Here is a 27,702-nt window from a genome sequence, read left to right as displayed (position 1 = left end):
TTTTTTTTTAGAGAGAGAGTGTGTGAGCAGGGGAGGGGCAGAGGGAAAGGGAGAGGGAATCTTTTTTTTTAAGATTTTATTCATTTATTTGAGAGAGAGAGCAGAAGCAACGGGGTGGGGAGAGGGAGAAGCAGGCTCCCCGCGGAGCAGGGAGCCCGATGTGGGGCTCGATCCCAGGACCCTGGGATCATGACCTGAGCCGAAGGCAGATGCATAACTGACTGAGCCACCCAGGTGCCCCCACAAATAATTTCTAAGAAAGACTACTGAACTTTTTAAAAAGCAGTATGTATTCAATGAAGAAAATTTAGAATATACAGTATAAGGAAATAAAATCGTTATAACTCTTCTCCCCGAGATAATAGTTTTTATGATTTTATTATATTTTTTCTGTATGCATAGGTATATATAATATTTATAAAACTATAATCACAGTATATTTTACCACAGGTACCACATCATCAGTATTATTAAATATTTCGTATGGTGGGTACTCGGTGTAGAAAGACAACCAATATATGGTTCTACTCAAACAGCCTTGGAGTATCTGCTATGAAGGCACATCATGAATTGATTATAACAATCTCAGACTTCTAAGAGTTTGGGTTTTTAAGAAATCACTTAGCTTTTTGGGTGATTCCCCCCCCCCCCACTATGAGGTGAGAGAGGCTGTTTGGATTTGGGGTGGGGAATAGCAACTTTTGTTCAGTGTGACATTTTAGCTTTTTTGGACTACAGTGTGTGAAAATTTTTTTTTCTACAGTGTATTAAAATTTTTTTTACTAAAATTTCAAACATAGAAGTGGAGAGAATAGTATAGTGAATCCCCATATGCTCATCACCCACATTTAAAATGCTTTCAGGATTTTTCCACATTTATCTTAACTCTTTAAAGTTTTTTGTTTTTGCTTTGCTGAACTAAAGGAAATTTCATACCATGTCATTTTATGTCTACAGTCTTAACTATTTATCTCTAAAGTATACATTTGATTTCTTATATAACTCTAATTCATAATCGTACCTACAAAGTTACAGAAAGTTCTTGATGTGTCATACCTAAATTTCTCTTACAAGCTAAGGTTTTTTCACATCTAAAGTCAATCCTGTAATGCTGTCACTGAAATAGTCATATTTCTTTTTCAGATCAGTGATGATGAACCAGGTTATGACCTAGATTTATTCTGTATACCTCATCATTATGCTGAGGATTTGGAAAAGGTGTTTATTCCTCATGGACTAATTATGGACAGGTTAGTAAGATCTTCAATCTTTTGTTTTTTGGTTTTGTTTTCTTATATTAATTTCAAGTGTCAGCAACTGTTTTAAGTAGTTGATATTTGAACGTAAACTAGGCTAGCTTGTCAAATAATAGATGTTTTCTATTTTAGAGCCCTCTTTACAAAGAAGGTACGGGGAAAGCTTACTAATTACCCAGCGTAAGTCATGGTATACTGGGAATCTGTAGGGAGTAGAATAAAGTAAACATTGAAGGGAGATTGGAGGAATGAACTCTAGTCACAGTCTTTGATTACTCAACCCTGAACAGGGTAATTGGCTGGGGCTAAATCACATGAATGGAAGGTCATATTTTGATTAGTATGCGCATCTAGCTTGAAGATTTCCCCTTAACTGAATTGCAGTGAAATACCTAACTTGGTATTTAAATGCTCGCCTTGTGTGTCTGGCTGTTTTGTTTTTGATTTTAAGATTACGGTATCAATACATGTGTGTTGTAAAATATTCTAAGGATTGAGGCTATAAATGAGAAGAACAGGGTTCTCTCCTCTCAGCCTCCTGTGCACCGTCCTTCCCTCCACCCTAGTTATGCACATTTACTCTCTGCGAATATACATACAGTTAACTCTTGACTCTCCCCAAAACTTAACTACTAATAGCCTACTGTTGACCATAAGGCTCACCAATAACATAAAGTTGATTAACACATACTTTGTCTGTGTATTCTATACTGTGTTCTTACAATCAAGTAAGCTAAAGAAAAGAATAGTTTTTAAGAAAATCATAAAGAAGAGAAAATACATGTATAGTACTGTATTTATTTTTTAAAAATCCCTGTATAAGGGAACTTGTGCAGTTCAAACCTGTGTTGTTCAAGCATCAACTGTATTTTATTTTAACACATAGGTATGTACTATCATATAGGTCTGAAATTTATTGGACACTTTTTCATATTAATATATTTAGAGCTATCATGTATTTTGAAGGTTGCATAACATTCCATTTTCTTTTTTTTTTTTTTAAGATTTTTATTTATTTATTTATTTGACAGAGAGAGAGAGACAGACAGCAAGAGGGAACACAAGCAGGGGGAGTGGGAGAGGGAGAAGCAGACTTCCCGCTGAGCAGGGAGCCCGATGTGGGACTCGATCCCAGGACCCTGAGATCATGACCTGAGCCAAAGGCAGACGCTTAACGACTGAGCCACCCAGGCGCCCCGCATAACATTGCATTTTCTGACTGTACCATAATTGATTTAAGCAGTCCTTTATTGATGGACATGCAAGATGTCTCCATTATTTTGCTTTTACAGACCATACTAGAAGGAAACGTTTGGGCACTTGCTTCAACTTGATCCATGGGGATATTCTGGGTTAAGGGAAGGTATTTATTGAATGTTTGGATAGTGTCAGATTATCCCTGTAATTTTTACTCCCAGTGGTATATGAGACTGCTCTTTTTTTTTTTATAATCTCTTATAATGTATATTATCAGGGAAATATCATTTAATCAGAATTTGTCAATCTGATAGGTAGAAACGGTATTTTATTTTGCATTTTAAACATTTTTGTTAGGTGTTACAGTGTACATGTGTTTTTGAAGATTTTTAAGTTTTTATTTTCGCTATATGAAGCAAGGATATAATTCATGGGGGGCAAAGGATGTGTTTTGTGGCAGTTTAATGCCTAGGGGGGATGTTTGGTTGCAAAGTTAAATATATTTTTTTCTTCCTTTTTTTAAAGATTTTATTTATTTGACACAGAGAGAGAGAGCACACAAACAGGGGGAGCAGTAGAGGGAGAGGGAGAAGCAAGCTCCCTGCTGAGCAGGGAGCCCGATGCGGGGTTCGATCCCATGACCCTGGGATCATGACCTGAGCCGAAGGCAGACGCTTAACCATCTGAGCCACCCAGGCGCCCCAAGTTAAGTATATTTCTATAAGTTAATTTCTATTAAATTCCTGATTTTATTTCTGTAGGACCGAGCGGCTTGCTCGAGATGTGATGAAGGAGATGGGAGGCCATCACATAGTAGCCCTCTGTGTGCTCAAGGGAGGCTATAAATTCTTTGCTGACCTGCTGGATTATATCAAAGCACTGAACAGAAATAGTGATGGATCCATTCCCATGACTGTAGATTTCATCAGACTGAAGAGCTACTGTGTAAGTATATCTATTCCTGAAACCAGTATTGCACTGTTAACTAAAATACAAATAAAACATGTTAAAAGTGTCTATTATATACATGTTTAAACTGTATGTTTTTGAGGCTCTGCAAACTATACTTTCATGTTCATTTCACTTGGTTACAGTGAGATTTTCTAATATCTTCTACTTTATATCCAAGTGAATATTATCTTTTTCAAACTAGTCACCTTGGAGGCTATACACTTATTTTAAAGGGTTTTTCGTTTGGTTTTGTTTCTTGGATTTTTAAAAAACCCCTTTTAGGAGTTGCCGTTGGGACCTGGGAGGGGGTATATTTTTTGACCATACTTACCATTGGCAGATATCTTCTGTGGAGCTAGACTGGTTTTTGGGAGCAGTGGTAAGTCATTTGCAGCCAAGTCTGATAAAGAAGTGAAAATTTTTTTTTCGGTCCAGGGGCGGCTGGGTGGCTCAGTTGTTAAGCGTCTGCCTTCGGCTCAGGTCATGATCCCGGGGTCCTAGGATCGAGCCCCGCATCGGGCACCCTGCTCGGCGGGGAGCCTGCTTCTCCCTCTCCCACTCCCCCTGCTTGTGTTCCTTCTCTCGCTTTGTCTCTCTCTGTCAAATAAATAAATAAAATCTTAAAAAAGGAGAAGGTGGGTCCGCAGTTTCCTAGAAAGCCCACGGGGAGCGGAAGCTCTGGCTCTCTGAAGAAACCACTTCTGATTCGGTTACTCTGCCTGTGTCACATCGTCTCAGATGCTTCAGGATACTGACACAATAAGCAATATTGACACTGGGATGGGCCAAAATCAGGGTGATCTGTACACGTGGATTTCATCATCCATGGTTTCTTTGGTCATGTGGATGTTTGATTTTTGTGAGTTCATGCTCATGTTTGTTTCTGGTTGCATGTTGCCATTGTAGTTCCTGGGAGTTACTGTTTTCCTTAAAAGTGGGGTTTCTCTTAGCTTCTTCAAAGATTAGAATAAATGTCTGCTCTTTGCTGTTTCATGAATCTGTATCGTACATCCCTGTAGAAACTGACCTTATGTTTATATTTTCATTGAAAATAAGACCACTGAACTTTCATCCTCATTCTCCCAGTTAATCATCTATTTGACCCAAATGTTTGACCTTTTCCACATTTTCATCAGTTCTACAGGTGATTGGAGAACCATTTAAGACATTTTCCGGGGGGGGGGGGGGGCCTGGGTGGCTCAGTCATTAAGCATGTGCCTTCGGCTCAGGTCATGATCCCAGCGTCCTGGGATCGAGCCCCGCATCGGGCTCCCTGCTCGGCGGGGAGCCTGCTTCTCCCTCTCCCACTCCCCCTGCTTGGGTTCCCTCTCTTGCTGTGTCTCTCTCTGTCAAATAAATAAATAAAATCTTAAAAAAAAAAGAGAGACATTTTCCCTATCCCCTTAAAACCCTTTTGTGTTCATATACCATGTCATTGCTTCATACTCACAGGCTCCTTGTAACTTGTCAGAGTCTTACATGAATTAGAGAATTGTTAAATACAGAGTTTGGATTTTCACTCACCAGAAGTTAGTGAGTGAGTGAGCTGGTTTACACTAAGATTTAATTCTAGTTGGTTTTGCTGCTAGCAGTATAGCTAGCCAATCTTTCATGTCTTGTGGGCTTAGAGTCAAAACATGTACTTATAGTCCGTGGTATGATTTCTTTTTTTGATCTTCTTAAGTGCCCCCCTCCACACACATACACATAAAAATCAGTCTTACTACTTTATGTCTTCGATTTTGTTTCTTTCGGGATTTGCAATAGAATGTTCTTTCTTTGAAAAGAAAACTTGTAAAAAAAATGACGGGAGTTTAACTTTAATATTTCTTTTTAAAGTATTTTATAGTTATAAGAACAATTTGAAGCCGTAGAAACAGTTTGACCCTTTAATGCCATTTTCTACTTTTGGGTTTTTTTCCTGTGCTTTTAGATCTTAGAGGATTATTAAGAGGAACTCCTCAACTGATAAAAAGAATGAAATCTTAAACATAAGCAAAGCAAGTTTTTAGGTTAGTTTTTACATAGAGAAAAATATCTGTTCTGTTTTTTGTGAAATTCTGTGTGGATTACTACTAACCAATATAAATTAAATTCATCTGCTTACTGTTGATTTGAAGTAGCATTTCTGCACTCTTTAATACATCAGCTTGTCATGGAAGATATTCCCATGTACATATAAAAAACCAGACAACTTAATTTGATAAAATGATAAGATGGAAATTTAAAATTGTTGCAGCATCAGTAACATTGATGTTAGTATAGTTTCACATGCTGATTTTCCCCAGTTTGAAATAGTGAATTAAACATTAACTGATCTGTACTAATCCTAAAGAAATGCTCCATGAACTCTTAAGTGTTTCTGGAATATATAAAGAGCCCTAACAATATCAACACACCCAATCTAGTTTTCCTTCAAAATAAAAATTGCCTATTTTGAGTAAAGAATACCTGTTTATTATGAAAACCATACAGCCACAGGAAATAAAGAAATGAAGGAATGAAGTCACCCTAAATTCTACTAAGACTTTTATTTCTAATATTTTAAAGAATATTCTGAGTATACACACACACACACACACACACACACACACACACACACACACATATCATAGTTTACATACTCTTTTTAAAAAGATTTTATTTATTTATTTGAGGGAGAGCGAGAAGGAACAGCGGGGAGAGGCAGAGGGAGAAGCAGACTCCGTGCTGAGCAGGGAGTCCAATGCGGGACTCAGTCCCACGACCCTGAGATTGTGACCTGAGCAGAAGGCAGATGCTTTACCAACTGAGCCACCCAGATGCCCCACATAGTTTACATACTCTTAATCAGAGTATCTGGTAGGATTTTATTTGCTTAGTGCCCCAATGGGAAATTGCCAGGGATTCCAAATACCATATTTCATTCAATCTAAGATATCACGGATGTTAAGACTTACCCCTATTTTTTGTACTGCTAAGAAAGAAGACACTGTCGGTTATATTGTAAGTTGCCGTCATTTGTAAGATGTTGGGATTTCAGGGGTATTAAAATGTGAGTGTGCATCTTAGAACAATGAAATGTACTTTATATTCAGAGACCCTTAAGGCTCTGTGATATTCAGAAAAATGAAATAATCGATACATATACAAATGTATTTTTTTTCTTGTGAGTTCAATTTTGTAGTAAATTTTTTCTTACTAATTTTTTGCATCATAAAAAGATGAAGCCTCAGGAGGAAAAGTTATCCAGCAAGTAAATGTTTTGTGGCAATATTTTTGTGTGGGCCTTCAGCAGAGGGAAAATGAGCCTGCTTTACTGTGTATCCCGACAAAGTGGCTTACATTAAAATGAATTCTTAGGATTTGAAATCTTGCAGAAAACTTTTTTTTTGAGTTCTGACTTATTATCTCCACATACATTTGAGAACAGGGAGGCGCAGAGGGATGAAGTGACTTGCCTAAGATCATACCAGTCTTTGATTTGAACCCACACCTTTAACTGTGCAGAACTCAGTCTTATTTGGGAAAATTTATAACTAACTTGAATCCTCTAATATGGGCTTCCTTTTATTTCTTCATTTTCTACTAGTCAGAAGTTTTTTTGTTTTTGTTTTTGAGAGGGAGGGGTGGAGAGGGGCAGAGTCGAAAGAGAGAATCCTAAGCAGGCTCCACGCCCAGCATGGAGCCCAGTGAGGGGCTCGATCTCATGACCCCGAGGTCGTGACCTGAGCCAAAATTTAGTCAGACATGTAACCAGTTGTGCCACCCAGGCGCCCCTCCTAGTCAGAGGTTCTGTGTGCAAATAAGTCCTCTTGCCAATTGTGGGATTTTTTTTCCTCTCAGTTTCAGTCAGGGTGCATAAAGCTATAATTCAGTCTTGATCTTGGAAGTTGCTTGGTTAGTAGCTTGATTAAGCTGTTTAATATATCAAAGATGTAAATTACCTTATGGTAATTTGTAAGAAGGTGGCTATTTGAGTGAACTTGTTAAAGAAAAATGCAGAAAATACTGGAGTAGTTTCTTAAAGTGTCTCTTAAAAGAGGTCAGTAGCTTTTAGTCTGACCTCCTTCATAGGGATTTATTCGTTGCTTTAAGGTATGCTTTTTCCTCCACAACAGGTGAAGTTAAATGTAAATGTGCCACTTTGATGTTGACACTAGATAGTCTAAAGCTTATCTTCTGTAAAGCTAATCTCTCTCTCTCTCTCTCTCTCTCTCTCTCTCTCTCTATATATATATATATATATATATAAATCAAGTAGGATGATTTATGTCTCTTTCCTGCTTATTGAATCAAGACCATAGACAGGTGTGGGGGAAAGAATTTGTTCAGTTTAAAGTGGAGGGAACAGGGATGTGTACCATCTCTGGTATAAGGAAACTTTAACAGAACTGGGGTCAAAAGTATACTTTGTAGCCATTTCCTGTGGATTTTCACTTTGATGTAGGCTGAGGTATTATATAAACACCCTGTTTCTTAACATAAAGGTAGTGTTCAAGTTTTTTTCATAATTTTTTCTAGTATTATGTTGTGCTAAATGGTGTCTTTGATTAGAGCAGCTCTGACCAATAGAACTTTCTGTGGCGATAGAAATGTTCTATATTGGTGCTGTGAAATACAGAGCCACAATCTGCTGGGCACTTGAAATACGTCTTGTGCAACAAAGGGCCTGAATTTTTGAATTTTATTTAATTTTAAGAACAGTTAACCCTTGAACAATACAGGGGTTAGGGGCACCAACCCCCTGCACAGTTGAAAACTCTTATATAACTTTTGACTCCCCCAGAACTTAACTGCTAATAGCCTACTCTTGACCAGAAGGCTTACTGATAATATAAACAGTGGACATGTATTTTGTATATCCTATGTACTGTATACCATATTTTTACAATAAAGTAAGCTTGAGAAAGGAAAATAATAAATTATTAAGGAAACCACAAGGAAGAGAAAATACATTGACCGTGCTGTTCTGTATTTATCAAAAGAATCCACGTATAAGTGGGCCTGCATAGTTCAAACCCGTGACGTTCAAGGGTCAACTGTAACTGGCACATGTGCTTTATGGCTACTGTAGTGGATGGTGCAGGGGGTAAATGATCTAAACGCCCCACTTCAGTAGCATCATTTTAAAATGTATTTTTATTTATTTTTTAATATTACGTTCAATTAGCCAGCATATAGTAGTACATCATTAGTTTTTGATGTAGCGTTCAACCATTCATTAGTTGCATATAACACACATGCCCTTCTTAATACCCATCACCGGGCTAACGCATTCCCCCACCCCCTCCCTTCTGTAACCCTCAGTTTGTTTCTCAAGGTTTGTCTCCCTCTCTGATTTCTTCCCCTTCAGTTTTCCCTCCCTTCCGAAGTGGTCCTCTGTGCTATTTCTTATGTTCCACATATGAGTGAAACAATATGATAATTGTCTTTCTCTGATTGACTTACTTCACTTAGCGTAATCTCCTCCAGTTCCATCCATGTCGATGCAAATGGTGGGTGTTCGTCCTTTCTGATGGCTGAGTAGTATTCCATGGTATATATGGACCACATCTTCTTTATCCATTCCTCTGTTGAAGGGCATCTCGGCTCCTTCCACAGTTTGGCTGTTGTGGACATAGCTGCTATGAACATTGGGGTGCATGTGCCCCTTCTTTCCATGATTTTATTTTTTAAGTAAGCTCTAGCTAGGCCCAGCGTGGGACTTGAACTCACAACGCCAAGATCAGGAGTCACACATTCTCCCCACTGAGCCAACCAGGTGTCCCTCACTATCAGCACTTTTTTAACTGGTGATAATAGTTTTTTTTTTTTTTTTTTTTTAAGCAACATCTTCTTTTCAAAAAACTTGTAAAATACAGGTAAATAAATTACTCCCTGGGTGTATATCCTTCCAGACTTCTCTTTTTATGCATCTATTTTTAGAAAATTAGATCTCTGCTGTTTTTCATCTGAGGTGCAGTCTACCTCTAAAAGCATGTGATTGTAGTATTCTCACCGCTGCTGACACTTTTTTTTTGGTAGCCCTCTCAATGGTGTGTTTTCCCGTAGCTTTCTCTCCTCTTTTCCAATACCACGCTGCAGTTCTTGTTGCTGCCTGGAGGGCCACAGAATCCCTAGGGATATACAAATAGGAATAAATGAAGTTCCTCTACTTCTCTTCTCATCTTTTCACCCAGACTCAAGAAAGGTAATTGGGGGCGCCTGGTGGCTTAGTCAGTTGAGCTTCTGACTTTGGCTCCGGTCATGATCCCGGGGTCCTGAGGTCAAGCCCTGCATTGGGCTCCCCCATTGACGGGGAGTCTGCTTCTCCCTCTCCCTCTGCCTCCTCCCCCGCCCCGCTTGTGCTCTCTCTCTCAGATAAAGAAAGAAAATCTTTAAAAAGCAAAAAATTAAGGTAATTGTACATATGAAACTAATATAACATTGTGTGTTCATTATATTTGAATTAAAAAACCCAGAAATCATCACTGCCAGTCTTAACACTTAAAAAAAAAAAAAAAAGTAGACAGAAGGGAAACACAGATGCTAAGGGTAGAGTTGTAGACCCAGAGAGCATCTTTGGGAATTTTATGTCGTTGACAATGACGCTCTGAGTTAAGGACAGATTGGGCTCTCTGGCTGGGAAGAACGAGGAGATGGGATGGTAGAGAAGAGGGAAGAACGGTGGGGGGCAGGAACTCTCCCCTCTCCTGGGCCAGCCCCATCATCTCCTTCGAGATGAGGCATACAAGAGTCACTCAGTAACATAACAAAGCAGAAATACAGTGGGAAGCTTGTTCCATCGGGGGAGGAGAGAGAGGGGCGAGAGGGAGGGAGGGAAATCCCTCTGGTGGGGTAATTGATCCAGCGATGCCATTTCTGTGCAGTTGGGGCACTTATACCTGTGTTCTAGCAAAGTGGACTGTAGCAGTTTTCTTCAGTGAATCTTTATTAGCCTTCACTGGAAAGGTGGCTGTTCACATGGGTAGGGGGGAAAGCTTCGGAAGAGGGACACCTGAGTGACTCAGTCGGTAAAGCGTCTGCCTTTGGCTCCGGTCATGATCTCAGGGTCCTGGGATCGAGTCCCACATCGGGCTCCCCGCTCGGCGGGAGGCCTGCTTCTCCCTCTCCCACTTCCCCTGCTTTGTTCCCTCTTTTGCTGTCTCTCTGTCAAATAAATAAAATCTTAAAAAAAAGCCTCAAGAGATTTAAGCTAACAACCTTGGAGGCAAACAGGAGTATGGAGATTTGGATGCTAGTGGAGCAACAGTGACTTGCATGCTTGGAGTTCTCTTTTTTCTTATCCTGTCATCATAGTCTTTGGTTCACAGGGGTTTTTTCCATGACTCCATACTTTTAAGTTCTTTCCTATGTTTTTTTTAAAAAAAAGGGTCATTTGGAATTGGACTGTAGTACCAAACTTCTACAGAAGATGTCACTATCTACTTTGATACACAGTGTAAATAATTGACTATGACTGACTCTCCTGGAAAGCTTCAGGTTTTGTACAGGGTTTTTTTTTTGTTTTTGTTTTTGTTTTTTGGCTATTAATCACTTTCCTGTGTTTGAAACTCTGGGTTTTAAGTTAGTTAGAATAAAGGGTGTATGTAATTTCCTTAAGATGAGAAGTAATATGCTAGATTTTTTTCATATCAGAAGTCATACTTAGATCTGTTTAGTTTGCAACACTGAATAGTTTTGGCCCAGTTGTGTTTTTTTCAGAAATGACATTCCATAAAAAATGGACATGTATATAGAAGCATCTGATGAGAATAGAAGTATATAAAAGTAAAAAGCTTTGTTATTCCCCATTCTCACCACTCCGAGGTAATTGATGTTATGAATTTGTTTAAACTGCTGAACAAAAGTGGTTTCATAGGCAACACATTGCTCTGCTAGTTGGTGTTTTTAATTCCCATCGGTCATGTCAGTGTGTATAGATTTTCAGATTCTTTTAAATAGCTGCATGGTGGGGCGCCTGGGTGGCTCAGTTGGTTAAGTGACTGCCTTCGGCTCAGGTCATGGTCCTGGAGTCTCGGGATCGAGTCCCGCATCGGGCTCCCTGCTCAGCAGGCAGTCTGCTTCTCCCTCTGACCCTCTTCCCTCTCGTGCTCTCTATCTCTCATTATCTCTCTCTCAAATAAATAAATAAAATCTTTTAAAAAAATAAATAAATAGCTGCATGGTATTACCTTGTGTGGATGAACTTAATTTAAATAGGTCCCTGTTAATAAGACTCGTTGGTTGTCTCCCATTTTTCTTTTTTATAAATAGTTGATACAGTGAACCTCCTTGTATGTACCTTCGCATATTTGTGAGTGTTTTTATAGCATTGATTCCTGGAAGTGGGATTGCCGGGGCGAGCGGCACACATACTTAAATTTTAATAGGTATTGCTGTACCATTTTCAAAAGAGGTTGTATCAGTTTATTCTCTCACCAGGAGTGCTTGTTTCCCTTCACTTTTGTCAACATATATCATCAGGCTTAAGTTTTGCCAGTGTGAATGGAGGAATGGTAGAATCACATGGTTTTAGTGTTTGTTTCTCAGATTGATACCATTTTATATGTTCTGGCCTTCTCTTCTGTGAATTGCCTATTTGTGTTGGTTCTTCATTTTCCTTTTGGCTTCTTAGTTTTGGAACTCAACATATAATAGGAATATTTGTTAACAGATCTTTTCTTTCAGTTTGGGTTCATGATATCCATAGGTTTTTACCCTCTCTAAGAACGTGAAAATATTTCTTCTACATTTTCTTCCAGTCTGCTTATGGCTTTATTTTTTACATTTAGATTTTAATCCATCTGGAATTTATTTTTGTGTATGCTGTGAGGCAGGGATCATACTTTATTTTTTTCCCCAAATGGATAACTACTTCATTGAATAATTCATCTTTTCCTTACTGACTTAAAATACCATCTTTATCGTATACTAAATCCTCCCTATGTTCCTGGGCTCTGTTCTGTTCCTTGGTCTCTTTGGCTATTACTATGCTGACACAGCATTGTTGTAATTGTAGCATTGGTATGGTTTGCTCTCTGGTAGGGCAAGTCTCAGCTCTTTTGTTCACCTGCTCTTTGGCTCCAGTACAGTCAAATTATGATCATTATCACCACCAACTACGGTAGATATGGAGGATTTCCCTTTGAAACTCCTGTAAGGGTTTCTACTGGATTCTGTGATAGCAGAAAACTGGGAGCCTAAGAGGAAGGCCTTAAAAGACTGCTGATCAGACCTGGTTTTCCAGACTGTGCTGAAGATGACATGTGCCTGGGCTGGACATTTGAGGGCAGTATTTTTGGGGTTGAGTGTGATACAGACCAGAACCTACAGCTTGCTTGATTCATGGCAATGGTCCAGGGCCAGAACTGGACATATGTCACGCTAATAACTTCATGGTTCAGAAATTACCGTGACTGAAGATGGGTGGCTTCTAGGATAGTGCCCACTCGAAGATGTGTGTGCCCCACTTGTAGGACTCTGAAGAGCATCAAATCAGTAATGGCCCGTTAGAACTTTTAAATTTTCACTGATCTCTAGTTGAAAGTTACCTAGTCGTTCATTTCTTGAAACATAATTCTTATAATTTGTATCATTTAGAATATCATAATGCGATGACATTAGATAGCTAACTTCTTAAATCTTCTAGTTCCCATTTGATAATTTGAAATGTAGGTGTGTTCACAAAAGGATATACATATATACTTACATCTTTTTATTTGTTTTTTAACTAGAATGACCAGTCAACAGGGGACATCAAAGTAATTGGTGGAGATGATCTCTCAACTTTGACTGGAAAGGTATGTGTCTTGAAGGGGAAGAAAAGAGTTCTCTTGACTTCATGCCAGGAGTCAGTTAGTAACACTGTGCTTTATCACTACGAGGCAGTTTACACAGTTATTCATGCCCTTAAACAAGGGCTGTTTAACCCCTGGAAGCAATCTCAGTTAGCTTTCTTTTCCTAGGTCATATTAGCAGAGAGGCAGCAGAATCCAACGTTAAACTTCAAGTCCGTATTACAAAGTACTCTTGTCTTCCTCTGTGTGATCTAATTTGGAATTCCTCAAAAGTATATATCTATTTTGGGGGGGAAAGACAGTCTTCTTTTTAAAAATAGACTCACAGGGGGCGCCTGGGTGGCTCAGTTGGTTAAGCGACTGCCTTCGGCTCAGGTCATGATCCTGGAGTCCCGGGATCGAGTTCCAAATCGGGCTCCCTGCTCAGCAGGCAGTCTGCTTCTCCCTCTGACCCTCCCCCCTCTCATGTGCTCTCTCTCTCTCTCTCAAATAAATAAATAAAATCTTTAAAAAAAATAAAAAATAAACATAGACTCACATAACAAAACATGTAGTGTAGTATCATGTAGTAGATGTGAAAGTGTGGGTTCTAGAGATGGGCAGCTTTTTTTTCCTTAAGTAAACTCTACACCCAACGTGGGGCTCAAACTCACGACCCCAAGATCAAGAGTTGCATGCTCTACCAACTGAGCCAGCCAGGTGCCCCAAGATGGGCAGCTTTGATTCAAAGCCTGGCTCAGTACTTTGTCTCTGTGACCTTGGGCACATTATGGAACCTCTCTGTCTCCTCTGTGTGAGGTAGGGACAATAATGGCAGTCACCTCACAGAGTTCAGAGCATTAAGTGAGATAATGCATGTAGACCCTCTTATAACAGTTTTTCTGGTAGTGGGAATACTCAGTAAGTTCAAACATACCACTATCTTAAGAAATCTCAGAAAGAGTTTTCTAAATACAGCAAGATTGTTCCAGTATAGACAATTGGCAGAAATAATAGAGATATTAAGATATTTGAACATTATTCTTGTGATACATTGAAATGATTTTCGAGTAACCAATGAGAAATGATAGATTGCTATGTTTTTTTCCAGCTGCTAGTTAATTTATTTATAAACACTGCTGGATAAAAAGGCAGAATCTCATAAAAGTTTCACAAGAGTCCCACGAGGTGGATACTGTTACCCCTGTTTTACAGATCAGGAAACTAAGGCTCAGCAGATTTGAAGGACTTGTCCAAAGTCACGCTGCCAGTAAGTGGTAGAGCTTGAATTTAAAGGCAGGTCTTTCTGGCCTCAAAGCTCTTTTCTTCCTCTGGCTTTTAAATGTTTACAGCTTCCTTGACTGAGTATCTAGTAGGAGACTTAAGCATACAACACTTGGGTCAAATCCTCTTATCCCATATCAGGGTCCTGCCAAACTAATCTTGTCCTCCTCAACATCTTTTGAAAACTTCAAAAGAGAAATTACAGTCTATTGACTCTTTCCCCTTCCTGCCCATCACATATACCACTGCCAGACCTAGTCTTCCCTTTCAGCGTGTTGTGCCCATATTTAGAAGTCATTTGAAGCCCTTACTCCTACAATCAGTTTTTAGTGCTGGAAGGGACCTGGCCTTCAAAGCCTCCTGGGATTCCATTTGACCTTGCCTTTCCCACCTAATGGCTCTGTCCTACTACATGACTTCGTGATCTTTTTTTTTTTTTAAAGATTTTATTTATTTATTTGAGAGAGAGAGAATGAGAGATAGCACGAGAGGGAGGAGGGTCAGAGGGAGAAGCAGACTCCCTGCTGAGCGGGGAACCCGATGCGGGACTCGATCCCGGGACTCCAGGATCATGACCTGAGCCGAAGGCAGTCGCTTAACCAACTGAGCCACCCAGGCGCCCTGACTTCGTGATCTTAAACGTCTCTTTCTAAATATAATTTTCTTTTCGTGATAGTCACAGTAGAGCATGTTAATTGTGGAAAAAATCAAGACATCTAAGTTGGGTGAAGTTATTTCTTGGTGGTGAGATTGTAGGTTATTTACTCTTTCTATTTCAGTTTTTTTGGGACACTGTGTATAGATACATACGTATATAAATGTTTTTCCCTTCCCCCCCCCCCAGTTAGTGGTTGAGAATATGGGCTTTGGACCCTGAAAACACCTCATTACCACTTGGCTAGTTTTATGACTTTAGGCAAATCATTTGACCTCTGAAGCCTCATTGTTTCCATTTATGGAGAATGTAGCTATTTGACATAAAATAAGCTCTCAGTAATGGTAGAAATTCTCATTCTTTATTTTTAAAACAGAATTGAGATCATACTGTAGATACTACGATTTTATATTGGATAAATATTTAATCTCTCTGTATTGTGATTGATTTGTGCAAACCATCTCATATTACTAGAAGTCTATGATTATGACATAATCAAGATCGCGCAGCTACTTAGTATTAGAGTCTGTCTCATAATTCAGTGCTGTTTTCAAACTGTAACTCCATCCCATGGTGCACATTGCTGCAGCCGTGAGCCACAGTTAGGATGGGAGAATGTTATCCTTCCGATGTGCTAGCTAGGGTAGAGAAAATGTTGAGAAAGAATCACATAGTAGGTGGTGAAACGATTATTGGTCCGTTAATTGATTATATTCAGTTTTACTAAAGATTGAGATTGCAGTATCTTGAAAAGAGACAAAGTAGTTGTCATGGGAGGAAAGGGGTAGATGATAATACAAACTATGGTAGTGATATTATGCATATTACAAAATACATGCAAAATTTATAGCTCAAACAGGGTGAGGTTTAAAAAAAGGTCTAATACTTCTTTCTTGTAACCCTGTGGATCTTGTGTGCCCTACCTTGGTAACCACTGACTTAGAGGAATATATAGAACCTGAAAATGGTCATGCAATAGGTATGTGACCAAGAAGTGAGAACTACAAATGGCAATATAGCATGAATCTTTCCTGTGACAGTGATTATAACCAGTATGTGAAATGCTACCTCGTTCCTATAACTAACATAAGAACAGGTAGGACTCTTCTCTACCTCAGATGTAATTGTTAGATGGTGTCTCCTGCAAGGGCTCTCTTCCAGCTATAAAATTCTGAGAGGTAGAAATTGGGGTGAGGGTTTACGGTGGAAGGAAGCATTGGTACCTTTCTTTAGTTGAGTCTAAGAATATGAACACATCCAGAAAATACAGATCAGTTTCAGCCTAATGAGAAAATGGGTTTTGAATTGGATTCTGTATGGTAAATTAAAGGCATGATTTTGGAGTTCTGGTACAGATTATAGTTCTTGAATGTAGACTTGGAAGATACATACTAGTTCACGTCCCTTATTTTACACAAGGTAAACTGAGGCCCAGAGAAACTTCATGATTTGTCCAAGATGAGAACTCTGTTTAAAGTAATGAGAATTTTTTTTAAATGAACATATAGGTCAAATTTTTTTTTTTAAAGATTTTATTTATTTATTTGAGAGAGAGAAAGAGAATGAGAGATAGAGAGCACGAGAGGGAAGAGGGTCAGAGGGAGAAGCAGACTCCCCACTGAGCGGGGAGCCCGATGCGGGACTCGATCCCAGGACTCCAGGATCATGACCTGAGCCGAAGGCAGTCGCTTAACCAACTGAGCCACCCAGGCGCCCCATATAGGTCAAATTTTTAAACGTTCCATTACGGTGAAAATTTCACATTAAAGAGTTCCATATCCCAGCAGAAGGCCTATTGTTTAAATCAGGGTTTGAGATAGGAGAGTATCTTAAAAACAAGAATTTGGATAATGAGTTTGTTATGATGTGATTTGAGTTATAATTGGAAACACTGCCTGATTCACTGTACTGATTTTCATTTCTTTTTCTTCTAGAATGTCTTGATTGTTGAGGTAAGTTCTACATACTTTAAGTACAGTGTTCTAAAGGTAATCCAGGGAAAGAAATCCCTCGTCATCAGTTTTAACGGTGGGCTTGTGTTATAAGGGAGTAAGATTGGTTTTTTGTAAGATTAGTAATTTGTTTTTATTGGAAAATGGGAAAATGTTGGTATATTTCCTACCCCTCTCTTTTGGGCTTAAAAGTTTCTCCTTTTAAAGTTGATCTACATCATTCCCATGAGTCTTTTTTTATACTTCTCTTGCATGTATGTATCCACATGCAAAACATATTTTGTGATTTAAAAATATGTAGTGCCACACTATACATATTCTCTCTTATATCTTGTTATTTTCACTCATAATAAGTTCTGAGGTTATTCATGTTGAGAGGTACAGTTAGTTGACTTAAAATGCAAAATTGCAGTGTACAAATCCACCAATTTATTGCCCTCTGAATAGGGCAAGTCTCGCAGTTCTCATGCTATAACAGGGCTGCTAAGAACAACCCTTTGCGGTACTCGGCGTGCACTTGTGTGAGTCCCTCTAGATGAAGGCAGTGACTGGATTGTAGGGTTGGTACATTTTCAGTTTTACTGTTATTGCCAAATGACTTAACAGAGTGGTTGTAAGCTTTATACTCTCACCAGTAGAATGAGTTTTCATTCTTTTATGTAAAATGTTTAAGACTCAGGAGCACCAGTAACCCCCAATTCATTTTTGTTGTTATTAATAGAAACTTGAGCTTACAGATCAAAATCTAAACAGACGACACTGTTTGCAAAGGATTCATGTACATGAATATCCCTGGGAACTGGTTGCTTAGGGTTTTTTTTTTTTTTTGGTTTGTTTTTTTAATTAGGTTTCACGCCCAGCGTGAGCCCGTTGCAGGGCTGGAACTCTTGACCCTGAGATCAAGAGTTGGACGCTAACCGACTGAGCCACCCAGGCACCCCTGGTTGCTTGTTTTTAAATGTAGATTCATTAATTCCACTTCAGATTGACTTTGGGGTAATGCCACCTAACAAATGACCACAAATTTAGCAGCTGAAAACAACACATGTTCAGTGTCTCCGTTTTCATGGGTCAGGAGCCTGAGTACAGGTTAGCTGGGTCCTCTGCTCAGAGTCTCATTGGGCTGACGCAAGGCTGGGGCTCCTATCCCACCCAGGGCTCGTGGTCCTCTCCCAAGTTCATTTAGGTTGTTGGCAGAATTTAGTTCTTGTGGTTGCAGAACTGAGGGCCCCGTTTTCTTACTGGCTGCTGGCCAGGGGTGGCTCACAGCTCCTACAGGCCAACCTCATGTCCTCACACGTGGCCTTCACGTGGCAGCTGACTTCTTCTAAACCAGCCGGAGATCTCTCCAGTGTGCTACAACCACCTCATAGAACATAGCCAATTACAGGAGAGACTGTCCCAGCATTTTCCCAGGTTGTGCTCACGCTGGGGCTGGGGGGGTTATTCTGGGTGTGTGCACTAGGGGACGGGAGTCTTGGGGCCATCTGAATTCTAGCCACCACAGCCCGGAACTCTGCATTTTTCACAAGTCTCCAGCCCTGATGTATCTGATGACTTACGGACCCCACTTTGTGAAGCATTGCTTTATACCATCCATAGAGTATTTTCATTGAAGAACATTAGGGTTATGGTTTTAAGAAGCATTTTCCCAATTAGAGATGGGTTTGTTTTGAATAATGTCCTGCTTTTGACTAAATAGCTAAGAATCACTTTCATATAAAGTCATTTTATATAGTAAAACCTTGTTAATGTGGATACTTTCAAGATGGTGTACAGCAGTGTTTCTCAGAGTGTGGTCTATTAACCACCTGCATCTGAGAGTTGGCTACACTGAAAAAAAAAATAGCATTCTTCTGTTTACACATGGGGTTTTGGTATTTTGTGTTTATATGACGCGGTTTTATTTGCTGTTTAAATGTCTTTTCTTTTTTTTAAAAGGATATAATTGATACTGGCAAAACAATGCAAACCTTGCTTTCCTTGGTCAAGGAACATAATCCAAAGATGGTCAAGGTCGCAAGGTATGTATATAACATTTTGACAGGCTATTTTCTTCATTTGAAACAGGATTAAGTAATTAATTGCTTCTTTGTAAGGGTAAATGTTCTCAACTTGTTTTATCTTTAGAAAGTAATGTGATCTCAAATAAGACTCAGTAAATATGCTTTGTAAATAATTTTGTCATGTGTTAAGGAAGCCCTTCATTGTGGTCATCTTTTTGCTAAATATTAATAACATTTGGTCTTTTAGCATGCTAATAATACCAACTTGTCCTCGGGAGCATGGTAGAAGATTTGGGACTTTCTTGAAGACTTGAGACCAGGGATCCCACGTTGGGTTTAGGAGGTAGTAGGAAGGGGTGGGATCTGAGGGTCCGGAGCTCCTGGAGTTGAGTGATGTGGTGATGACGTATGCCAACCTCGTCTCCAGGCCCTGCCTCTGCTGTTTGGCTTGTGCTTTATTCGTTCTACCTTTGTTTCTAGTTTAATTATATTTAATTATAATTAGAGCTTAATCCCTGACAACTCCTAGGAAGCACTGTTACTCCCACTTTATAGTTCGGGATACCAAGGCATAGGGAATTGTCCAAAGGCACAGTGCCTAGCACCCTATAGGAGTGAGATTTGAACCCAGGCAACCCAGCTCACGGTTCATGCTTTATTTACCACCCTACGTTTTCGGGAGGGTAACAGCTGGGGTGGCTTTTTTGGGGTGGTTTTTGTTTTTGTTTTCTTGGGGGGGGGGTTGCAATTTCATCTTTTATTTTGAAATCTTTGACCACTCTATAATTTTTGTGTAGGGGTCAAATAGTAATCTAATTTTTTTCCTAAATGGTTAACTGGTTTTGATAAACCCCCTTTAAAGGATCCAGGTAGCCCATATCGAGCATCTTTGAATCAGAGTGAGCCTTCTAATGAATCATCTGTCAGCAGTTTGTCCTTTGGGGCTTCTCTGATAGCTGGTGCCCGTGTGGGTCAGTCCCTTTCAGTGGGTTTGGGACAGCTGCGACAAGAGGGTCTCTATCTGCGATGCATTCTGGGGCACTAAGTAGTTTCCTGTAAGCCAGTCCACACACTTGCTTATTTCTCTTACTGTGGCGTAGGATATTCTGTAGCCTCGAGATAGTCTTTTGTCCCTCTTTCCTGGAATATGCTGTGGAACTGAGGTAGACTGCCTCACAAAAGAGGGATTTTGTGTTGCTGGGGGTGTGGAGTGCTCAGAGGGTACTTAGGTCATTCATTTCTTAGTGATGGAGTTGGCCTAAGTCAGTGTTTCTTAACCTTTTTTTCTTAATCCCTCCCTCACCGTTAGATTTTAATATCACAGGTATATCATATGTCCGTTTATGAGGTATATATGTATCCGTGCTTGATACGTAAACAGAGTAAGCCTGGCAGCTCATTCTTTTTATTCAATGCAGGTTTAAGAAGGATGAGATAAGCATTTTAACTTAAGAAGTTCAATTAAAAATGTAAAGATTGTTAACTGCTAGGAATGTCAAATGGAATGGCTGCCTGGGCAAACAGCTTGTCGGTTTTGTGAGAAATTGAGCATGTGGCGGCCGTACGACTCAAGCACTTGCCTTTACCCCAGAGAAGTGGAAACTTGGGTCCTCATAGACATACACGAAAGCTCATGGCAGCTTCATTTGTCATAGCCCCGAACAGGAAACACCCAAAATGCACCCCCCCCAGCGGGTGAATGGCTAGACAAATGGTAGGTCCCCCTTCCGTGGAACCCTGCGCTGTGGATCCGCGCCACAACCTAGACGAGCCTCAAGTGTCGAGGGGCACCTGGGGGGGCTCAGTCGGTTAAGTGTCCGACTCTTGATCTCAGCTCAGGTCTTTTTTTTTTTTTTAAGATTTTATTTATCTGACAGAGAGAGACAGCGAGAGAGGGAACACAAGCAGGGGGAGCAGGAGAGGGAGAAGCAGGCTTCCCGCAGAGCCGGGAGCCCGAGGCGGGGCTCGATCCCAGGACCCTGGGACCATGACCTGAGCCGAAGGCAGATGCTTAATGACTGAGCCACCCAGGCGCCCTCAGCTCAGGTCTTGATCTCGGGGTCTTGAGTTCAAGCCCCATGTTGGGCTCCACGTGGAGCCTACTTTAAAACAAAAAAAGCCAATCTGGAAAGGTTACCTACTATATGATTCCATTTATGCAGCCTTCTTAAAATGACAAAATGATAGAAATGGAGAGCAGATTAGTGGTTGCCAGGGGTGAGGGAGGTGATGGCGGCGTGTGACTATAAATAAAGAGGTAGTAGGAGAGAGCCTTGTGTGGTGGAAAGGTCTGTATCTCAAGCGTGGTGGTGGTTACATGAATCTGCACGTGTGATAGAATTGCATAGAAGTACACAGACACGTACACACGCATGTATGTGTGTAAGACTGGTGCAGTCTGGATAATGTCAGTTCCCCAAAGTCCACGTCTTGGTTGTGGTCACCTGCTCCTTATGTGAGCTGTTAGTGTTGGAGGAAACTGGGCAGGGGGGACACGGGACCTCCCTGTGCATTTTTGTGACTTCCTGGTAATCTAATTATTTCAAAATGAAAAATTTGAATAAGCTGTTAACATTGGACTTTCTAACTATATCTGCTTGGTAACTTTTAATATAGGCATAGCTCAGTTTATTGTGCTTTTGCTTTGTTGCACTTTGCAGATACTGTGGTTTTTTGGTTTTTTGGTGTTTTTTTTACCGATTGAAGGCTTGTGGCAACCCAGCATCGAGCAAGTCTGTAGGTGCCAGTTTTTCAACCGCATTTGCTCACTTCATGTCCCTGTCACTTTTTTTAAAAGATTATTTATTTATGTATTTGAGAGAGAGTGTGCAAGCACGAGCGGGGGAAGGAGCAGAGGGAGAGGGAGAAGCAGACTTCCTGCTGAACAGGGAGCCCGATGTGGGGCTCAGTACCAGGACCCCGAGATCATGACCCGAGCCGAAGGCAGACACCTAACCAACTGAGCCACCCAGGCGCCCCTCTGTCACATTTTGATAATTCTTGGAATATTTCAAACTTTTTCATTATTATTATATTTGCTGTGGTGATCTCTGATCACTGATTATGACTTCTGAAAACTCAGATGATAGTGAACATTTTTTAGCAATAAAATGTCTTTAAGATATGTACATTTTTTTAGATGTGATGCTGTTACACACTTAATAGACCTCAGTATATAGCGTAAACAGTTTTTGTGCACTAGGAGACCAAAACATTCATTTGCCTCCCTTTACTGTGATACTTGCTTTATTGTGGTGGTCTGAAACCATACCCACAAGATCTCTGACGTATACTTGTATGGTTTATTTACTTATACGAATTAAAAAAAACACATACACAAAAAGAAACCTATGTCTGTGTCCCATCCCCAGCAGTTCTAACGTAATCGGTCAGGGGTGTGGCCTGGGTATCTGGGTTTTGTTTTGTTAAAGTTCCCAGGTGAGTCTGATGTGTAGCTAAGACTGAAAATCACTTTATGTCTTTCCCAGCTTTTTTTTTTTAAAAAAGATTTTATTTAATTATTTGAGAGAGAGACCAGAGTGAGAGGGGGAGCATGAGTGGGGGGGCGGGGTGCAGAGGGAGAAGCAGGCTCCCCATTGAGCAGTTAGCCTGATGATGATGCAGGGGCCGGGGGGGGGTGGGGGGGGGGGGCTCGATCCCAGAACCCCAGATTCATGACCTGAGCTGAAAGCAGAGGCTTAACCGACTGAGCCACCCAGCTGCCCCTGTCCTTTCCAGCTTTTCAAATACCTTTATCTAAGAAGGTGTAAAATCATGAGTTTTATTGGGACTGCCCTTAACATGTAAAGGCTCTCAAAACACTGTCGATAGCTTTTCTTAATGGCTGAAAAATTTCAGCAGGTAGTACACACTTGGGTTACGAAATTAGCTTATGTTAGAGGTGGCTTATCCCAACTGCAATTTTTGCTCTCAAAAATAAATACTAGCTCCTCGAGCATGCTACTTATTTTTTAGCCTCATGATATTTGTAAGCCACGTATTAAGAGTCTCAAAAGGTGATGCTCACATCTCCCGCACCCCTTTGCAGCTTTAGGATTGGATTTCCAGGGATTGTGAAACTGCTTGTTGCCACTCCCCATCCACTCACCCTTCTGATTCGCTGCCCTTTGGTGGGTGCTGAGTGGTCAAGGTGGAGCTCTCAGAACTGTCAGTCGTGTTCCGGGCGGGGAGCAGGCAGGGGCCTTGGCTGTGGTGGGAACGCACTGCTGGCCCGCCCGGTCCCTGTGAGCTAACTCCCCATTTCATAGTCTTTCACGTAGAAAGTATTCTAGGTGCGGGTGAGACCATGTCTCAGAGCATGAATGTTCTCTTTTGTAATGCCCAGTCATGTCTCCATGTGTCACATGTTACATTTTGTAATTAACAGTTTGCTGGTGAAGAGGACTTCTCGAAGTGTTGGCTATAAACCAGACTGTAAGTGAATTACTTTATGTCAGTCATTTAACCATCTTTGACCCGAACAAGTTTTCCATGAAATGGTTGAGAGTTACTTTAGAGGGTATTTGGTTTTGTTTTTTTTGTTTGTTTGTTTTTTTAAGATTTTGGAGAGTATTTGTAGAGAAGACACATTCATAAGCATTCGATTTGAAAATGATGTTTTCTTGCATCTAAATGATGACTTATGATTCTTTTTAGTTGTTGGATTTGAAATTCCAGACAAGTTTGTTGTAGGATATGCCCTTGACTATAATGAATACTTCAGGGATTTGAATGTAAGTAATGCCTCGTTTTCTCACTCTCATTTTTCAGAACCCATATAAAAATTTACGAAAGAGAAGACTTGTTTTCTCTTTCCAGCACCTCATAATTTGAACAGACTGATGGTTCCCATTAGTCACATAAAGCTGTGGTCAAGTACAGACGTCCTTAGAGCTGGAACTGGGCCAGGCTGGGGCGACACTTCTTGCTGGCTGCAACAGTTGAACAGCTTTAATATACAATAACTGTCCCATTATTATTTCAGATGATAGATGTAGTCATAAGTAAGAAATAAATGAATGTTTAAGTCTTTTCACTCACTCTCCTTCAAGCACCCGCTTCTGCTCCGCGGGCAAGAGGCCCGGGTGTGCGTTTCCTCACACGGGTGAGGAAGATGCAGAAGACCCCACCAACCTCTGTCCAGTAGAGCCCCTACAGCGCAGCACTGTTCGCCTGAGCCATGCAAAATGCTCTTCTTGCCTTTCGTTGCACAATACACTTTTCTAATGTGAGTTTCTGGATTTTTATTTTGTAGCATGTTTGTGTCATTAGTGAAACTGGAAAAGCAAAATACAAAGCCTAAGATGAGAGTTCAAGTTGAGTTTGGAAGCATCTGGAGTCCCATTGAAATCATCAGTAGAATGTTCTAGTTCTGTGGCCAGCTGCTTAGTAGAGCTTTATTGCATGTATCCTCTCAGAATTTTATCCATTTTGTATTTTAGAAATGCCCGTTGCTGCATTCCTGAAGTCTTTATTTGCAATATGAGCCTATAGACTATCTGTTCTCTTGGCGTGGAGTGTTGTTTGACTTGTGAATGAAAAAAATCTCTTAAACCACACCACTATCGAATGAAAATATTGAAATTGTATCTGTAAGAAACATTTAAAGAGAAGATATATTAGTTTTTTAATTGGTATTTTAATTTTTATATATTCCGGAAAGAACAGAAGTGATTGAATATTGTTAATTATATACCACTGTGTGTTTAGAAGAGTAAGGAGCCGTCAGTTTCCATATCAGTGACAGCATCTACAGTACTGTTCTGTTGGAGAAACCACATGTCTTGGAATTATTTTGCTGTTTCAGTAGTATTAACTGTTTTCTCGCGCTTGTTCTGATGATTTCCGGTGAATCTGTGTCAGCAGTTCCTTTTAAATACAAATCAATAAATTCCAAAAAACGTTACCACATTTTGGATTCCTCGGTGTAAAACTCCTTACAATAAAGGCTGTCTCTTGAAAGAAACTGCATACCTCTCATTTCCCTACAAATTAACCTAGTGTCATTTTCTGTCGGTTACCTTTTCCTTGTCTGTTACGTTTTAGCAGCTATTTTAATTGTAATCTTTTTTTTTTAAGATTTTATTTATTCATTTGAGACACAGAGATACAGAGAGAGAAAGCATGAACAGGGAGAGAGGCAAAGGGAGAAGCAGGCTCCTCGCTGAGCCAGGAGCCCAATGTGGGGCTCGATCCCAGGACCCTGGGATCATGACCTGAGCCGAAGGCAGACGCTTAACCATCTGAGCCACCCAGGCGCGCCCCCGCTTTTTTATTAAAGATTTTTATCTGTTTATTTGACAGAGAGCGCGCACAAGCAGGGGGAGCTGCAGGCAGAGGGAGAGGGAGAAGCAGACTCTTCACTGAGCAGAGAGCCTGATGGGGCCAGCCCAGTCCCAGACCTGGGATCATGACCTGAGCCGAAGGCAGACGCTTAACCATCTGAGCCACCCAGGCGCCCCTTAATTGTAATCTTTACCGAGCCCAGCAAACAGCGATCATCTGGTAGAGTGCGTTGGTGAGGCCTAGTGAAATTCTTACCGACATTTTAAGTTTCAGACACACAGTATGCTTTATGACATGTCACCGTGTTCGAGTAACAGGGCTTTCTCTCGCGATCCTGGTAGATTGTTCAGACTGAGAACGGCACCAACACAACCTCTTGTTTTGTGGGACCAGGAAGACCGGTTTTAAACTCAAACCCTCAGGGGCCTCTCGGCTCCAGATGAGGTATGAACCAGCAACCCCGGGAGCCATCTAGCCACATCGATGCCTTAAAAAGTTTGCTGTCCTTCCCAAGAGCAAAGTAGGGAACTTGAATTAATACCGAGTAATAACTTGTTATGGTCGTGGAGCTTCCTAGTTTATCAAACCTTTTCACTTTGGTTATCTCACTTGGTCTTCATAACCCTGTGACGTTGAGGTTGGTGTTGACATGGGTGTAGCATCCACCGTAACTCCCGATTCCTCCCCTCCCCCCCCCCCCCCGGCCCGCCCTGGCCCCCCGGTGGGCCACCCGGTTTGCTAGGCAAGCGGCCTCCTGCTGCCCATCCCCCTTCCCCTCCCCTTTCCCGGGGCACTTCCCACCTTCTGTTAGGTTGAACCATGTGAAATGACCCTTCTCGTAGGTAAAAAAAAAAACAAAAACAAAAAACTGTTGGCTGGTGGCAGTTTCAAGTGGTGTGCCCTAAAAACATGCTGTGTGGTTTACATTTGTATGTACGGCTTCCTGTTTGTCTCCCCTCCACATCTTCTAGAATGTCAGCTCCATAAGGAAGACAAGAATTTTTTCTTTAAAGATTTTATTTATTTGACAGAGAGAGAGACAGCGAGAGAGGGAACACAAGCAGGGGGAGTGGGAGAGGGAGAAGCAGGCTCCCCGCTGAGCAGGGAGCCCGATGTGGGGCTCCATCCCAGGACCCCGGGATCATGACCCGAGCCGAAGGCAGCCGCTTAACGACTGAGCCACCCAGGCGCCCCAAGACAAGAATTTGTATCTGTTTTGTTCACTGATGTATACTCAGTGTCTCGAAGATTTGCTAGGAGCTCAGATGACAATTGTCAAATGTGTAGCTAAGAGCTCTGGATTAGACTGTCCTAACCTTTGCTTATTAGTGCTGTGACATCGAGGTACTGAACTTTGGGGCCTGTTTTCTCAGCTGGTAAGTGGAGACAGTGGTGTCTCTTCACAGGCACGTGGTGAGGAGTAAGGAGCTGCCATAATGCAGGTGGAGTGGGACAGTGGCCCGGGAGCGAGCTGGCGCGCCATAAACTGTGGTTGATGCTGAAAGAAATGAATGTTTTGAGAAGTGAGGTGCTCGGCTAGTCAGCGGCCGAGATTTAAGCTGAGATCTGTCAGATTCTTGCTGCTGTAGCATGAGGAGCCTCAGCTGTTTCTCCCGAGTCGGCTGAGCTCTTTAGCTTGCGGTTAGGTCATGTCTTCGCTGCTTGGCACACCCGTCAAGAATCCCAGCTACCCGCCGGGAACGAAAGGCCTGGGGAGCGTATCCTCTTACCTCGTAAGAAGACGCCTCAGACCTTACTTCACCTGCCATCGGGGCGCCTGTTCCAGTAATTTTATTTCCTTGACCAACTTGCAGCAGATTAAACATTGTCCATTTATAGGATGACAGAAAGGGCACACTTGACGGGAGCAGTAATTTCTGGAGTAACAGTTTGTCAAGGGAGAGGAAAAGTACTAAAAAGAAAAAAAAGGCTAAAGCCTCCTGGGGCCCTTTTTGGTCATTTAGCCTGGGAGCTGCTGGTCACAAATGTCACACGTCCGTAATCCTCGGGACTGCGCTTTCATTTGCTTGATTTTCAGAGACAGGGAAACATGGGATCTTACCATCCAAGGCAATGTGGGTGCTCAAAGACCTGGAAAACTGTGTGTGCCAAACCGTCCACATGTCCCCCTGTTGTGAATGCTTGTATGTGACTACTGTTTGCATCATGCCTGTAATTCCGTGTGTAAAGATGGCCTGCTGGTCTAATTCATCCACTTGGAGAGTTAATGTCCTCCCCTGTGGTTGAGACTCTAGAAACACTGAGCACCCTCTGGGTGCCAGGTCCTGGGGAAGACTGGCGAGGTTCCTGGTCTTCTTCTTGTGTGTGCGTGTGTGTGTGTGTTGGCGCTGGAGAGAGAGGGTGTGTGTGTGTGTG

General features: G+C 41.1%; 1 protein-coding gene across 4 annotated transcripts in view; it reads left to right on the top strand.

Annotated features, from left to right (window-relative positions):
- The window catches only part of HPRT1 (hypoxanthine phosphoribosyltransferase 1), a 52,611-nt gene that overhangs the window by 13,254 nt on the left and 11,655 nt on the right, over positions 1 to 27,702 (top strand). Inside the window, exons 2-9 of one of the 4 annotated variants that reach the window (XM_025852564.2) lie at positions 1,144 to 1,250; positions 3,215 to 3,398; positions 13,103 to 13,168; positions 17,018 to 17,035; positions 18,977 to 19,059; positions 23,429 to 23,475; positions 23,698 to 23,774; positions 24,296 to 25,006. In XM_025852564.2, the coding sequence (XP_025708349.1) occupies positions 1,144 to 1,250; positions 3,215 to 3,398; positions 13,103 to 13,168; positions 17,018 to 17,035; positions 18,977 to 19,059; positions 23,429 to 23,475; positions 23,698 to 23,774; positions 24,296 to 24,343 (630 nt within the window). In that variant the 3' untranslated portion in view covers positions 24,344 to 25,006. The other 3 variants (XM_073879117.1, XM_073879116.1, XM_073879118.1) reach the window with 3 other exon arrangements.

Source organism: Callorhinus ursinus, unplaced genomic scaffold (genome assembly GCF_003265705.2).
Source record: "Callorhinus ursinus isolate GAN/ISIS: 27379988/994484 unplaced genomic scaffold, GSC_fseal_2.0 scaffold33, whole genome shotgun sequence".
Taxonomy (NCBI): domain Eukaryota; kingdom Metazoa; phylum Chordata; class Mammalia; order Carnivora; family Otariidae; genus Callorhinus; species Callorhinus ursinus.
Note: the sequence above shows the minus strand (reverse complement) of the source record. Positions and strands in the feature narration are given on the sequence as shown.